At 41.7% G+C, this 13,723-nt stretch overlaps 1 protein-coding gene across 15 annotated transcripts in view; it reads right to left on the bottom strand.

Moving 5' to 3' along the window:
• Nucleotides 1–582: 582 nt before the first annotated feature.
• LOC18432740 (phosphoesterase) overlaps nt 583–13,723 on the bottom strand; it is a 46,906-nt gene continuing 33,765 nt past the window's right edge. For 7 of the 15 annotated variants that reach the window (XR_016045886.1, XR_016045893.1, XR_016045889.1 and 4 more), the window contains exons 11-12: nt 2,622–2,691; nt 583–1,256 (exon numbers count right to left, since the gene is read on the bottom strand). Coding sequence is in view for 8 of the 15 variants with exons in the window: in XM_088853793.1 (XP_088709919.1) it covers nt 1,200–1,256; nt 2,622–2,691 (127 nt within the window). In the remaining 7 variants the exon portion in view is untranslated. Of the gene's footprint in view, nt 1,257–2,621; nt 2,692–4,013; nt 4,203–13,723 lie in introns of those variants that run through there. The other 8 variants (XR_016045887.1, XR_016045890.1, XM_088853809.1 and 5 more) reach the window with 4 other exon arrangements.

Here is a 13,723-nt window from a genome sequence, read left to right as displayed (position 1 = left end):
TCGGAGCTACTTTTTACAGCTTTTCGGTGCGCAAACATACAAGAAAGACAAGCCAATTCTTACGTAAAAACTAAAAAGTGAAAAAAAATAAAAGCATTGCGAATGGAGTTAAGATACTCCAACTAAGATCTAAGCTTTCATTCTCATATAACATACTAAATAAAACTAGTTCAAAAAATCAGGTAGGAGCTCATTATCCCCACTGAATTACTGAATAAAAAACACATAAATAAAATAAAAGCGTCATGGTTTTAATTAGCTCGTTCACGCAACCAAGGAGTTCTTGTGCATCAACCAATACACCTATTCAAATTGAATATGCCTTAAAAAATCAATCTTAGAGGCATCTCATCTACACGAATTTGAGAAAAAATGCATTTAAACCCGAAAGATTATTTTAAAATTTATTTTTGATCCCTTCATTTTATATCCTTCCAGACAGTTAGGTCTGCGCTATTTATTAAGATGAAAAGTCATAGATAAAACAGAATAATGCATCTAAAGTGATTATGGATATGTTTGAGATCCTGAATGGGACCGTAAGCCAAAATATGCCAGCCATCCTCGTACTTATCCACGCACTTCACACTCCGAATTATTAATTTTCTTATTAAAGTAACCATTTCTGCAAATCCAGACCCAAGTACTCCAATTTTATGGAGCATGGGATGAATCATGTTAATATTTTACAAGCAAAATAAAACCATCAAATACCCCTACAAGTGAAAGGAATCCTGCAGTACATATCTACAATGCCAGTAGGGGAAGAGAGATGGATACAAGCCAATCGATAACAAGTTTTGAACTCCGAAATATAGCAGCTCAGCTATATGCTTGGTTGTGAGTTCCTAAGAAATGCAATCAAATTCTAACATTTCAATCTCAAACTAAATAGAAGATACATTACACGAGAAGAAAGAGAATCCTACCTCTTGACATGCGACATGAGGACCCAGCGGAAATCTAAATTATGGATGAGTCTAATTGGCTTTTTGGGCCCACTTACCCTTGACATGCAAAGCAGATTTACCAGAAACCTTTTTGTCAACCATTCAACTAGTTCAACTTCTGCAACTACCCTAATGAACGAGGAGTTGGACATTCCAATTGATTTTGCCACCAAAAATCCCTCATCCAACGGACTCATCCATGACATACAAATATCAGATAATATGACTTTGACGCGTATCCATCACAAGTCAAGAAGCCTCTGAGAGAAAAAATTCTTCTGGCACATAAAATTTTAAGCCGACAGCCTGAAACATAACCAAAAGACCAGAATGATCAGACATTGATGTTTTACACAAGCACAGCTCGTCACAGATCTGATGGATAACAATCACGCCTACCAGCAACTTCAAGTTAAACTGAAACATCAGAGCAGCCAACTTATCAAGGGAAAAGTCAAAGCAACTTCTGTATTTTCAAGATCATCTGAGCAAGGTGTAGTGCATTAGTCCTGTAACACACTGAAGGTGTCCTACTTTCTAAAACTTGCTCAAGGGAGTCATGAGTCCCATGTGAATAACGACTCGCTTAATCCCAGCCATATTTTCTTGTAGGTCTAACTGGAAGAAATTTAAGTCATGATTATGGTTTACTGAAATCCTTCAAGGGGCAAAAGAATACCCATGAATGCCAAATTCAAGCAATCTTAGGTATGTTATTTCATATTGTTCTTTTGGAGTTTCCTTACTAAAAACTAAAGGAAGCTCAAAAAAAATAATAAAGGCAATTTAAAGCCGACGAAAATTGATCTTGTTATGTTGACATCATTTTTAAAAAAGAAAATATCCCACAGTAATAAGAAAATTTGCATGGACATATTCAAAAAGAACTTTTTATTCATATTCAAAAAAGAAAACTTGCATGGTCATACCAAACAAATGTGGAGTAATCTGAAGCAGGTTCAACCAAAGATCATCATTCTAGGTGCAAAATCATACCCATGAATGCCAGATTGAAGCGACCTTAGGTGTATTATTTCATATCATTCTTTTGGAGTTTTCTTACTAAAAATTTTTCAAATATGAAGCAATTTTAAGATAATGACGAAAATCGATCTTGTTAGGTTGACAATTTTTATTATAGGAAGAAATATAAAGTATCTCGTAGTAATAAGAAAAACTTCCACGGTCATAGAAAGGACCAAACAAATGTGAAACAATCTGAAGCCAGTTCAACCAAAGATCATCCTTCTAGGGGCAAAAGAATAGCCATGAATGCCAGATTGAAGCGACCTTAGGTATATTATTTTATATTATTCTTTTGGAACTTTCTTACTCAATTTTTCAAATATAAAACAATTTAAGTTAAATGATGAAAATCGATCTAGTTACGTTGACACAATTTTTATTATAGGGAGAAATATAAAAATTCAACAGTATAAAGAAAACTTGTACGGTCATAGAAAGGAGCGAACAAATGAGAAGCAATCTGAAGCCAGTTCAACCCAAGATCATCTAAATTAAGAACATGGCAAAGAGTATGTATTAAACAAAAATTGAAGGGATTTCACCAGACTTTTGTACCTTTAACATAAGGATCAGGAATGAGAGAGCAAATAACATTTTTAAAAAATCAATGGAAAAACATAGAAGATTTCACATAACAAATACAACCTTGGCAAATCTGATATCAGCATCACTATGATCACCTTTTCTCCCTGCTGCATCGCCAACATAAAAGGATCTACAAAAGGCAAGATAGTTCATCCTTTCCAGATTAAGGGAAACCCCAACATAAGACAAAATGCACAAGTGAATACAGTTTCATCACCACAAGATACACGACTGCAATAAGTGACATCTAAGGGCCAACTAAATGTATAGGTTGCATGAAACAAGAAAATATGGTTCCAAGCAGTGTTTGAAACCCAGATTGTGAAGCCCGATTGGTCACCTGCTAGATTGATGCAGATTGCCAATCCAGACCAGCTTAGATCGATTCTCTGGTATGAGAATTAGTCCAAACAAAAATTTAAATAATAATTTTCAATTTTAAAAATATAAAAATTAAAAAAGAATAATAAACCAATGAAATAGGTGGGACCAAGGGATTCAGCAATCCCGATTGCCCGGTTCCCTAATAGATTCGCCTAGGACTCTCACAGAACCATCAGAAGTGGGCGAGTCTATCAAAATTGGACCAATTTCAAGTCCCTTGTTTGTCTCCACAGATTCCCGATTAGGATCGTCAATTCAAGATCCGGATCAGCAATTTTTAAAACACTGATTCCATGAATAGTTTCATCATGGGAGGATACAGATATAACTGCAAGAAGGCTACAAGTATAAGCCAAAGTTTCAAACACATGTAGCCAAAGTTTCAAACACATGTATGGAAGCTTTTGGCATTATCGGGTCCATGATTGTTTCAGCCAAGGAAACGGTTCGGGTTGCACCAATGTAGGGCACTATTAAGCAAACTTTTGACGGATGTTCATGGGTAACATGGACCCAATAGTATGGGAGGGATTCTTAGGGATGAAGAGGGCAGGAAGGGCGAAAGCCATTCGGTCCCAGTAGGTATATATAATTTTACATTACCAGGAAGCTTACGCATTGCTTACGGGTCTCCCTTTCCATTTAAAGGATTGATTGGTAGCAGATGGGCATCATTTGAACGCTATAAGATGGGCCATTAAAGTGTCCTCTGTGCTTGGAGAGTAGCTATGATATTTGGTGAGATTTTCAATGTCTATGATGCTAAGGATGTGTGACCTTTGTGCACATTCTTAGAAGAGATAACCAAGAGACTGACACATTTGAATTTTCGTTGATGAAAAAAAATTATTGAATTTGAGGAAGTACATATGTACAGTAAAGGCTTCACTAATTAGATACTAATCAGAATCTGAAAAGTCCATTTCATAATAACTTAAGGTCTATGAATAGGAGAAAAGTCAGCATATCTGAATCTATTTCAAGTTTGGAATTTACCCAAAACATTGATTTAAGCTTGGCCAGAATTAAAATCATGCAAATTATTCAAACTTTACATCCTGCATAATGTTGGACAAAAGAACAAAGAAAGCAACTCTCCTGCAAAAGTAGAAACTCCATGCACCTAATATATGATTATGAGAAACGCCGACTCTCTGATTTTTGCTTCTCCAAATAACCAAATTTCCTTCTAATGGTACAATAGCCAGTTGTTATCGACGATCCACTAGGCAAACGGCTGAGTTAGCATATTTATAGCTGCATAAATCAATATAAAATTATGGTTGAACAAAATCCATTACTAGAATTACTTTAGAGGTATTTTAGGATGTGTTACTGCCTCTAAATGTGAAGATCGTGCAGCATGCATAAAATGGTGTAATGGTCAGATAAATGAGGACATTAACCAGCCTCTAGTACATTCCCATACCACTCAAGACTTCTCCTGAAGTTGCATCCAACTTCATATTAGGATCACATGGGTAACTAAGAGGTTTGACTGCTGCTTTACCAGTTTCCTATATTAGATCAAGAGTATACTTGCATTGTGAAATGATATCCCTTGCTTGGGATTTGCAATTTCTTAAGAGGCCCCGAATCCATGATGTAAAATTCCTGGTGAAGATGTGTCTTGAGAGAGGATATACTATCCATATCATCCTTTGTTACCACAATATCATCAACAAAAACAACAAGAAAATTCTTACCTTGAGTTTTCCTCTTTACAAAGAGGGACAGTTGGTATTGCTCATGTGAAACCCAATAACAACCATGGCCATTCTGAATCGATCAAAATACAATAGCGAGGATTGCTTAAGGCCATAAAGAGCGTTTTTAGCTGAAAGACCTTCTGAGAGGCCTCAAGAGAGCATAGCAAAGGCAGGCATCTCATATATACTTCCTCTTCAAAGTATCCAAGAAGAAAAGCATTTTTGACATCTGGTTGAAAGAGAGACCACCTCTACAGGCAACAACCGAAAGAAGAACCTCAACTATTTCTATCTTAGTAACGGGTGCGTGATAATCAACTCCACACTTTGTGGTCAAACATTTGGCTATAACTCGAGCCTTTTATCGTGCAATACTTCCATCAGCCTTAAACTTTAGCTTGACAAGCCATCAACTTCCTATTGCCTCCTTACTAGAGGGGAGATACACTAATTCCCGAGTACCATTTTCTTCCAAACCTTGGATTTCTTCCTCCATTGCCCTTGTCCAATTTGGTTCCTTTAAGGCTTTCTCAAAGTTGTGGGCTCCAAGACAGAACAGCGATATGAGGAAGGAGTGATACAAGAAACAATAGGGTGACAGAGCGATACAAGAAACAATAGGGTGACACTTTTTTCTTTTTCTGTATGGCAATTGGAAGATCCAAGTGAGATGGATTAGAGGTACCTCGAAAGGAAGGTTCCGTCTCAGTGGACTCATGAGGTCAGGTAATCGCGGAATCATCAATGGCTATGACATCCTCAACTAAGGAGTGCCTTGGTCTACTTGAATAGGTCAATATGGGCCTTTTGTAATCTCATGTTCATTTTACCGGGGTGTGGAAGAGGGCATTGTCTCTAGTTCTTCTAAGGTAGGTAAATCCAGGTCTGTGATGCTCCCCTAACAATCAACCAACGGTTTGGGATTCTCTTGAAAGCAGCTGATGTTTTCCAGAAAGGTCACATGCCTTGACATATAGTGTTTCTTGCTCATTGGGTCATAGCACTTACCCTTTTTGAGTAAGCAAACAATCCCAGGAAAACACACTTCCATGTATCCTACTTGTCTCTAGTTGTTTCATCAAGGTGAATAAAACAAGTACATCGAAAGACATGCATATGAGAGAAAATGGGTATTGTCCCCGTTAATCTTTTGAAGGGACAACAGTGGTAAAGAATTGATGTGGGCAATCTCTCTTTATAACATAAACTGACACGGCAAGAGCAAAACACCAAAAAGTCTTAGCAACATGCTTGCATCGTCAAACTTCTCGTAGTTTCAACGATATGTCTATTTTTTATCTTTGAAATGCTGTTTTGTTGTGGTGTTGCAAGGCATGCGGTCTGATCCATTATCCCATTTTCGTGCAAATATTGTGTCATGTTCTGTTTGCATAGTCTATTCCATTACTGTTTCTAAATATTTTGATGTTGGCATTGAAATTGTGTAATGATCATTTTATAGAAAACCTGAAATATTTTTCTTGCGATAGACCCAAGTACGAGAACAATCACTAATGAAGGCAACAAACTATTGCGCAATAGTTATAGATTTAAGATGTGCAGGACCCCACACATCAGAGGTAATAAAAGAAAACAATTCTAAACAAGGCATCCTCTTTTCTTTTTTTTCATTTTTTTTTTGTTCTTTGTTTTTTGTGGGGTGTATGGGGGACCAGTGGGGATGATAGGCCCCTACCTATAAAGGGGTGCAACACAAGGACTTCCTAGGAGTTCATTCATCCTAGTACTACTATTGCCTAGCACGCTGAACTTCGGAGTTCTTATGGTCCAGTGCATTAATACTACTATGGCCGCACTTTATTATTAATAAAGACAAAACAACAATGTTATGAAAGTTGACAGGCTTCACATAAGGACGCCATATGTCTAAAAACGAAACAGAAGGCAAGAGATTCCCAAGGACTTGACTTGAGGGATGCCCTAAACGACATTCCAAAGATCTCCCTCTTTATTAATTGATACTAAAGCAGTTGTGCCTTGCCGAAGATGTAGAGACCATTGTCCTCATACCCCTCAATCATCTTCCAAGTCCTCAACCTCTGAAAGCCACAACAAGAGGGAGAAATTTTTACACTAAAATACAATTTGTTTAGTAATGTTGTTCAGATAGTAAATTACATGGGAAGGAAGGAACATGGAGCGCTCATGAAAGATTTAAAAGTAGGAGTGAGGGTTAACGGATCCTACACCCTCAACAGGTCCAAGTGGATGATCAGCACGGGTAACTATCTTAGAATCAATAGGATCATCTTGACTAAGGGCAAGTAAAGGGAGCTTACAAGCCATATGCTTCATTGCTCTAGAGTCAATTACTCAATTTGAAGATACAGCAAGGAGGGACTGATGGTTACCTATCTTGAGAGATACAGTTCTACTGCTAGAGGTTAAGTGGATTCTCATCTATAAAGGAGCGCAACAAGTTGATTGATCTTTTCCATAGTTATTGGAAATGCCGGAGGTTCTCAATAACTTTAGGAATCAGAATCGCGGATTCGTAGCTTGCTAAGAGATTTGTGTTTTAAGAATGGACGGATGTATGAGCGGAATCACGGGAAACGGGATTCCTACATTATAGGAATCGCGTTTCTACCCAAATGTAATCGATATCCCTACATACATGGAATCGAGATTCCGACCACTTTGGGGTCGAGTTTCCAACCTATTTGGAATCGACTCCAATGGAAACAAGATTTCTTCATGTATGGAATTGTGATTCCTACATCTTTGGAAACGAGTGTTTTATGTATTTGAAATCAAGATTCATAGCAGTTTGAAATTGAGTTTCGATCCACATGGCAATAGAGATTTGTAGCTCTATGGGGTTGACTTTCAACCCCTTTATAATCAAGATACCTAAATCAATGACATCTAACACATTAGAACCTCATCAAGCAATCAAGATCAGAGGTCTCTAAGACCTGAAGAAGGGTTCTGTAGATATTAAGTCAATGTGTTGAGTTATTGACTATTGATCCTCAAACACAATATCAAAAGCAAGGACAATTAATAAACACACGTAGTCCATCGAGGAAATTGTGTACAAAAAATATGACGGGTTTTTGTGGCCATTTAAAGGCCTTATGAGAGCATGTAATGAACTTTATGATAGCGGAATAATGAACTCTAGCAGGAGTATATGGTCCAGAGGGGCCAAAATTGGCAATATTATTGCCAAGACTCAAACTAGGCTTGATGAGTTAAGCAGAATTGACTTCTAAAACCCTATGATACCAAGGCATATAGCACAACCGAGAAGAGTTGTAGGGTTACCCCTTGATGAGGTCAGAGAGATGCCCAGGGTAGTTGGCCAAGAGACTTTGTGACCCTTGTGAGTGATTAGTAGGCATGAAGAGACAAGGGCTAAATCCTCATCGTGACCATCATTTGGCATGTACAATATGATAGTTGTATTGGGAAATAGACACCATTAAGGGTGTTGCATGAACATGTGCAAGAGAGAGCCCCTATGTACCAATTGCAATGAGTGTGCACAGGTCTTTGTGACCTACGCTTGTCCTTATTGGGGCCCATAGTCCATAGACTGGGATTGTGTTCTCCTCACCTATTGCATGGCTTTGGTAGTCCAATCATGAACCCCTGTGACAGACTGTGGCTCATGAGAACTACTGGGTCAGTTTGAGAAAGGGAGTGTGGGACAAAGTATCTAACACTGACTCAGTATTGGCTCGACCTAATAGGACTCGGTCAAGTGACCATGTGCTAAGGTGAGCAGTGCACCTGTGGCTGAACAGGTGTGTGTGTCATATGGTGCGCACAACAGAGTGACTAGAGGGCTCGACGTGATGTGACTTGGTCAGATGGACCATGTACAAGATGAGTCGTGCACCTGTGGTTGGGCAGGTGAGTGTATCAAAGCTGGTGTGATAGCCAAGTGAGGGGTTAAACAACCAGCCTGCCTTGGCAAGCGACAAGCGCGCTCAAGGACCAGGAGGACCTGGTGTAATGCCCGACCAGGTGGGTGACCTGGCACGTGAGAGACGCGGGACGTGCAATGGCAACCTGGCGCATGAGACACAGGGTTCAAGGCGTGACTTGGCGCGAGAGTCGCGAGAAGTCTGCAGGGCTCGACCTGGTGTGCAAGAGACGCGAGAAGTGCAATGGCAACCTAGTGCATGAGACGCATGACCTGGCGCAAGAGACGCAAGACGTGCAATGGTAGCCTGGCACGTAAGACACGGGGTGCGCAGGGCACCTAGAGCATGAGAAATGCAGGACGTGCAGTGGCAACCTGGCATGTGAGACGCAAGGTGTGCAGGGCGCAACCTAGCAAGCGTGAGATGCAGGACGCGCAGAGTGTGCAGCTGGCACGTGGGACACGGGACGTGTTGAGCTGCACAAGTTGGCACAGTGTGTGGGGCGTGGGCAGTTACTATAAAACTGACCCACGCGTTCGGCAACCAAGTGGTCGACCCAAGGTGCATGGAGGGCAGGTGGCCTCCATGCACGGTAGTGTGGGGTGTATGGTGGGCAGGTGGCCTCCATGCACGGGTCCAGCTATGACTGGACTGATATGGCAAGTGCCATGAGAGTTTTGAAATGTATTCTTAGGGGCTACAAGTACCCCTTGCCCGGCCTTAGAGAAGAGGATCGTGGTTGTACGCACTGCAATTGTGTAGTGCATACATTGGGCTGAGGCCCCTTGACTATCCTTGTTTGTGTTTTCTTTATGGCTTGATTTTCTTTAAACCCCATCTCTAGAGTGCTTTGAGGTAGTGACGACTGGTCTAGCCTCAGATCAGGTGAGGACCTAAGCTAGACGCCACACGTGTTAGCACGAATAAAAAAGTTGACCCCGTCACAATTGGTATCAGAGCACTTGGTTTGCGCATGGCTGGTCGGATGGCTGACCTGCAAGATCGAGTTGGCCACTTAAAGATGCAGTTGGAGGAGCTTGCCCAAGGAGTCCATGATGGAGGGTGGGTGTAAACCCTGCCATCTTGGAGGCCCGGATCGGTGCCGTGGAGGAGCGTTGCGGAGTTTATGATGCCCGTATGGGACGTCTCATGAATGACATGAAGGCCTTTAGTGAGTCTTTAACGGCGAGGCTCGAGTCCCTACAGGAGGATAGGGTGTTGATCAAAAGAGCCCTAGGGAACCCTAGTGGTGGGTCGGACTCTTGTGTTGTGAGAGTGTCGAAGCCACGAGTGTTCAAGGGTCAACGCGACTCCAAGGTGGTGGAGAATTTTCTATGGGACATGGAGCAATATTTCGAAGCTGCTCATGCCCAAGAGAAAGATCGCGTGGCGATCTGCGCTATGTACCTCCCTAGAGATGCGAAGCTTTAGTGGAGGATGCGGGGGGCTGATGCTTCAAGGCCCAAGGTGAGCTCTTAGGAGGACTTGAAGAGAAAACTGAAGGAACAGTTCTTGCCAGGCAATGCTGCTTGGTTGGCACGCAAGGCTTTGCGAAAGCTTCAGTAGACGGACTCAATGCGTGAATATGTCAATAAATTCGCGTCGATGATGCTCGACATACAGTCGATGTCCGAGGAGGATCGACTTTTCAATTGTGTATGGGCTGCAGAGCTAGGCCTAGGCCGAGTTGAGGAGGCAAGACGTGCGGGACTTGCCCACGGCCATGGATGAAGTTGAGGGCCTGGCTGATTTGAGCCTTCATGGGGCGGTGGAGTCAAATCTCGATTCTTGAAAGCCTGGAATCAAGATTCCATATCACAGACTTTGTGATTCTTAGCTACACAACAATGCGATTCTGCTTGTGCAAAACATTGATTCCAAATTTTTAGGAATTGCGAATCTGAAGTTGTTGCACACGGCATTAAAATCGAAGTTTTAAATATGGAGAATATATGAAATTCTTTATTTTCTTGTTTTCTAGTTTCTATCCTTGTATTTGAATTCCATATTACTTTTCTTACGAAGTATAAATATTACTAAAAAAAATTTGTTACTTCAAATTTAATAATTTTTAGTAAATGATGTGGGTACTAATGTAATATTGTTTAATATATGATGGGTACCAAGGATATAAATGATGGTCTTTATATAAATATGGTAAATGATGGTATTTATTGATGTTGAGAAAGCTTATGATAGAGTACCTCGAGATTTGATTTAGCAGGTATTAGAAAAGAAAGGCGTCTCTAGACACTACATCGACTTGGTAAGAGACATGCATAATGGAGCACTAACTAGTGTACGAACAACTAGTGGAAAGACGAGTGAGTTTTCCTTGATAATAGGTCTACATCAAAGGTCAGCATTGAACCCGTACATCTTTGTCTTAGTTATGGACGACTTAATAGGCATCTACAGGAAAATGAAGAGATCGAGGAAGATGTTTCACACAGAATTAGAGCTGGGTGGGCAAAGTGGAGATGTGCAACTGGAATTTTATGTGATCGCCACATATCAATGAGGTTGAAGGGCATGTTCTATAGGACAGCAATGAGACTAGCTTTGCTCTACGGACAAAAGAAAATATACCCATAAAATGTGTAGCGGAGATGAGGATGTTGAGATGGATGAGTGGCAAGACAAGAAGGGATAGAATTCGAAATGAATATATTCGAGTGAATTTAGGTGTGGCACCAATACGCGATAAAATGAGAGAGTAGACTTAGGTAGGCTGGCCATGTGTGGCGCTGACCAAGTACAACACTTGTTAAGAGGTGTGAGTTAGTTTAAGTGGAAGGATTGAAAATAGTAAGGGGTAGGTCTAAACGGACATGGTTGGAAGTGGTCTGAAAAGATATGGGAACTTATGGCCTCACTGAGGATATGGCCCTTAATAACCAGGATTCATGTAGCCAACCCAAATAATTGGGAAAAGGCTAAAATGATGATGCTGATGACATGATGGGTACCAAGATATGCTACCACTGCTTTTCTTCAAGTAGAATAAGAGGATAAGAATATGAGCGAAGTGCCCTATGGTGTTTTAGGTTAAAATAATCATTAAATATCAGAAATTGACTTAAGATTGAATAACTCAATTTTCAAAAGTAAAAACTAGCAAAGAAGAATTTATATGTCATCTACTTATTTTATAATTCAAGGAAATGAGATACAAGGAGCTCGCCCTTGTTCTCACTAGTTGTATGTCATAGACCCGCTCCCGGCCTTGTAGGCGAAGGGTTGTTGGTAGACCTAGTCCATTGTATGGGATTGTTGACAAATATATCATAAAGGTTGACATTGGTAATTGGATTATATATATACAGACCAAAATTCAATCTTGTAATAGTTGATAAAATTTAAATATTTTTTGAATACTTCTCTCATACACTGGAGGGGATTGATGCGCAATTCCAGTATGGGAAGAATCTAGATTCCTGAATGGTGAGAAACCTGATTCCAAGTTGATGGGGACAACGATTCCAAAATTTTAGGAATCACAATTCTATATTTTTAGGAGTCATGATTCCAATCTCATCAGGATCGTGATTCTATAATCCACTGAACTATGTGGGGTCAGGTGTGATTCCAAATGATGTGATTCCATATAGGTATGAAACTCGATTTCAACATGAAGGGATATCGATTCTCACAAATAGGAAACACGATTCCTATTTTATTGGATCGCGATTCCGATATAGTGCGAATCACGATTCATGATTCTGAATCGTACGAACAACGTTTCCAAGTTTAGGAAACATCTGATACACGCGATTCCACGATTTCAATTCTTGAGATGATTCTGAATCACAGGCGTTTCCAACAACTATATGCACAACACAGTGACTAGAGGGCTCGACGTGATGTGACTTGGTCAGGTGGACCATGTACAAGACAAGTCGTCCACCTGTGGCTGGGCAGGTGAATGTGTCACAGCTGGTATGATAGCCCAATGAGGGGCTAAGCGACCAGGCTGCCTTGGTGGGCGACAAGGGTGCCCAAGGACGCCTAAGGACTAGGAAGACCTGTTGTAACGCCCGGCTGGGTGGGTGACCTCGCACGCGAGAGACGTGGGGCATGCAGTGGCAACCTGGTGCATGACACGCAGGTTGCAGGGCACGACCTGACGCAAGAGACGCAGGATGTGCAATGGCAACCTCGTGCGTGAGGCGCGGGGTCTGCAAGGCCTGACCTGGCACGCGAGAGACGCGGAACGTGCAGTAGCAACCTTACGCGTGAGACGAGGGGTGTGAGCACAACCTGGAGCGAGAGACACGGGACGTGCGGTGGCGACCTGGCATGAGAGACACAGGGTGTGCAGGGCGTGACCTGGCGCACAAGAGACGCGGGACGTGCAGTGGCAACCTGGCACTTGAGATGCGGGGTGTGCAGGGCGCGACCTGACGAGCGTGAGACACGGAACGTGCAAAGTGCACGGCTGGCGTGTGGGACACGAGACGTGCTTAGTGCACATGCTGGCACAGCGTGTGGGGCGTGGGCAGTTACTATGTAACTGACCCAAGCGCTAGGCGGCCAGGTGGCCAACCTAGGGTGCATGGAGGGCAAGTCGCCTTCATGCATGGGTCCAGCTATGGCTGCATTGATATGGCAAAGGCAAATTCACCGCCCCACGAAGGCCTAGATCAACCCTGCCCTCAGTTGCTGCCATGGCCGTGGGCAAGTCCCGCACGCCTTGCCTCCTCAACTCGGCTTGGGCCCAACCCTACAACCCAGACACGAAATTGAATAGTCGGTCCTCCTCAAACATCGACTATATGTTGAGCATCAGAGACGTGAATTTATTGACCTATTCGCGCATTGAGCCCTTCTGCTGAAGCTTTTGCAAAGCCTCAAACGCCACCCAGTGCGACGTCTAGCCAAGGTCCTCACTTGATTCGAGGCTAGACTAGCCTTCACAAAATCGCATGCCCTTGAGTGCTCCATAATTTTCTAACCGGATTGCTCTCCTTGAGATCATAAGGATATGTCTATATAAAGCTGGTAGACTCAAGCGGTATTATCTTTTTGAGAAAATTACATTTCTATGATGTCCTAGATTTCTTTTGCCACATCAAGGACAAATAATCCATCCCTAATGGTTTCATCTATAGAACTGAGGACCATGCCATAATAAGTTACTTTGATTAGATACTTAAACAAGATTAAGGCACTT

This window comes from Amborella trichopoda, chromosome 1 (genome assembly GCF_054954075.1).
Source record: "Amborella trichopoda isolate Santa Cruz 75 chromosome 1, AtrichopodaSantaCruz75HAP2 v2.0, whole genome shotgun sequence".
NCBI classification, from domain to species: domain Eukaryota; kingdom Viridiplantae; phylum Streptophyta; class Magnoliopsida; order Amborellales; family Amborellaceae; genus Amborella; species Amborella trichopoda.
The sequence above is the reverse complement of the archived record's forward strand: the minus strand, read 5'-3'. Positions and strand labels throughout refer to the sequence as shown.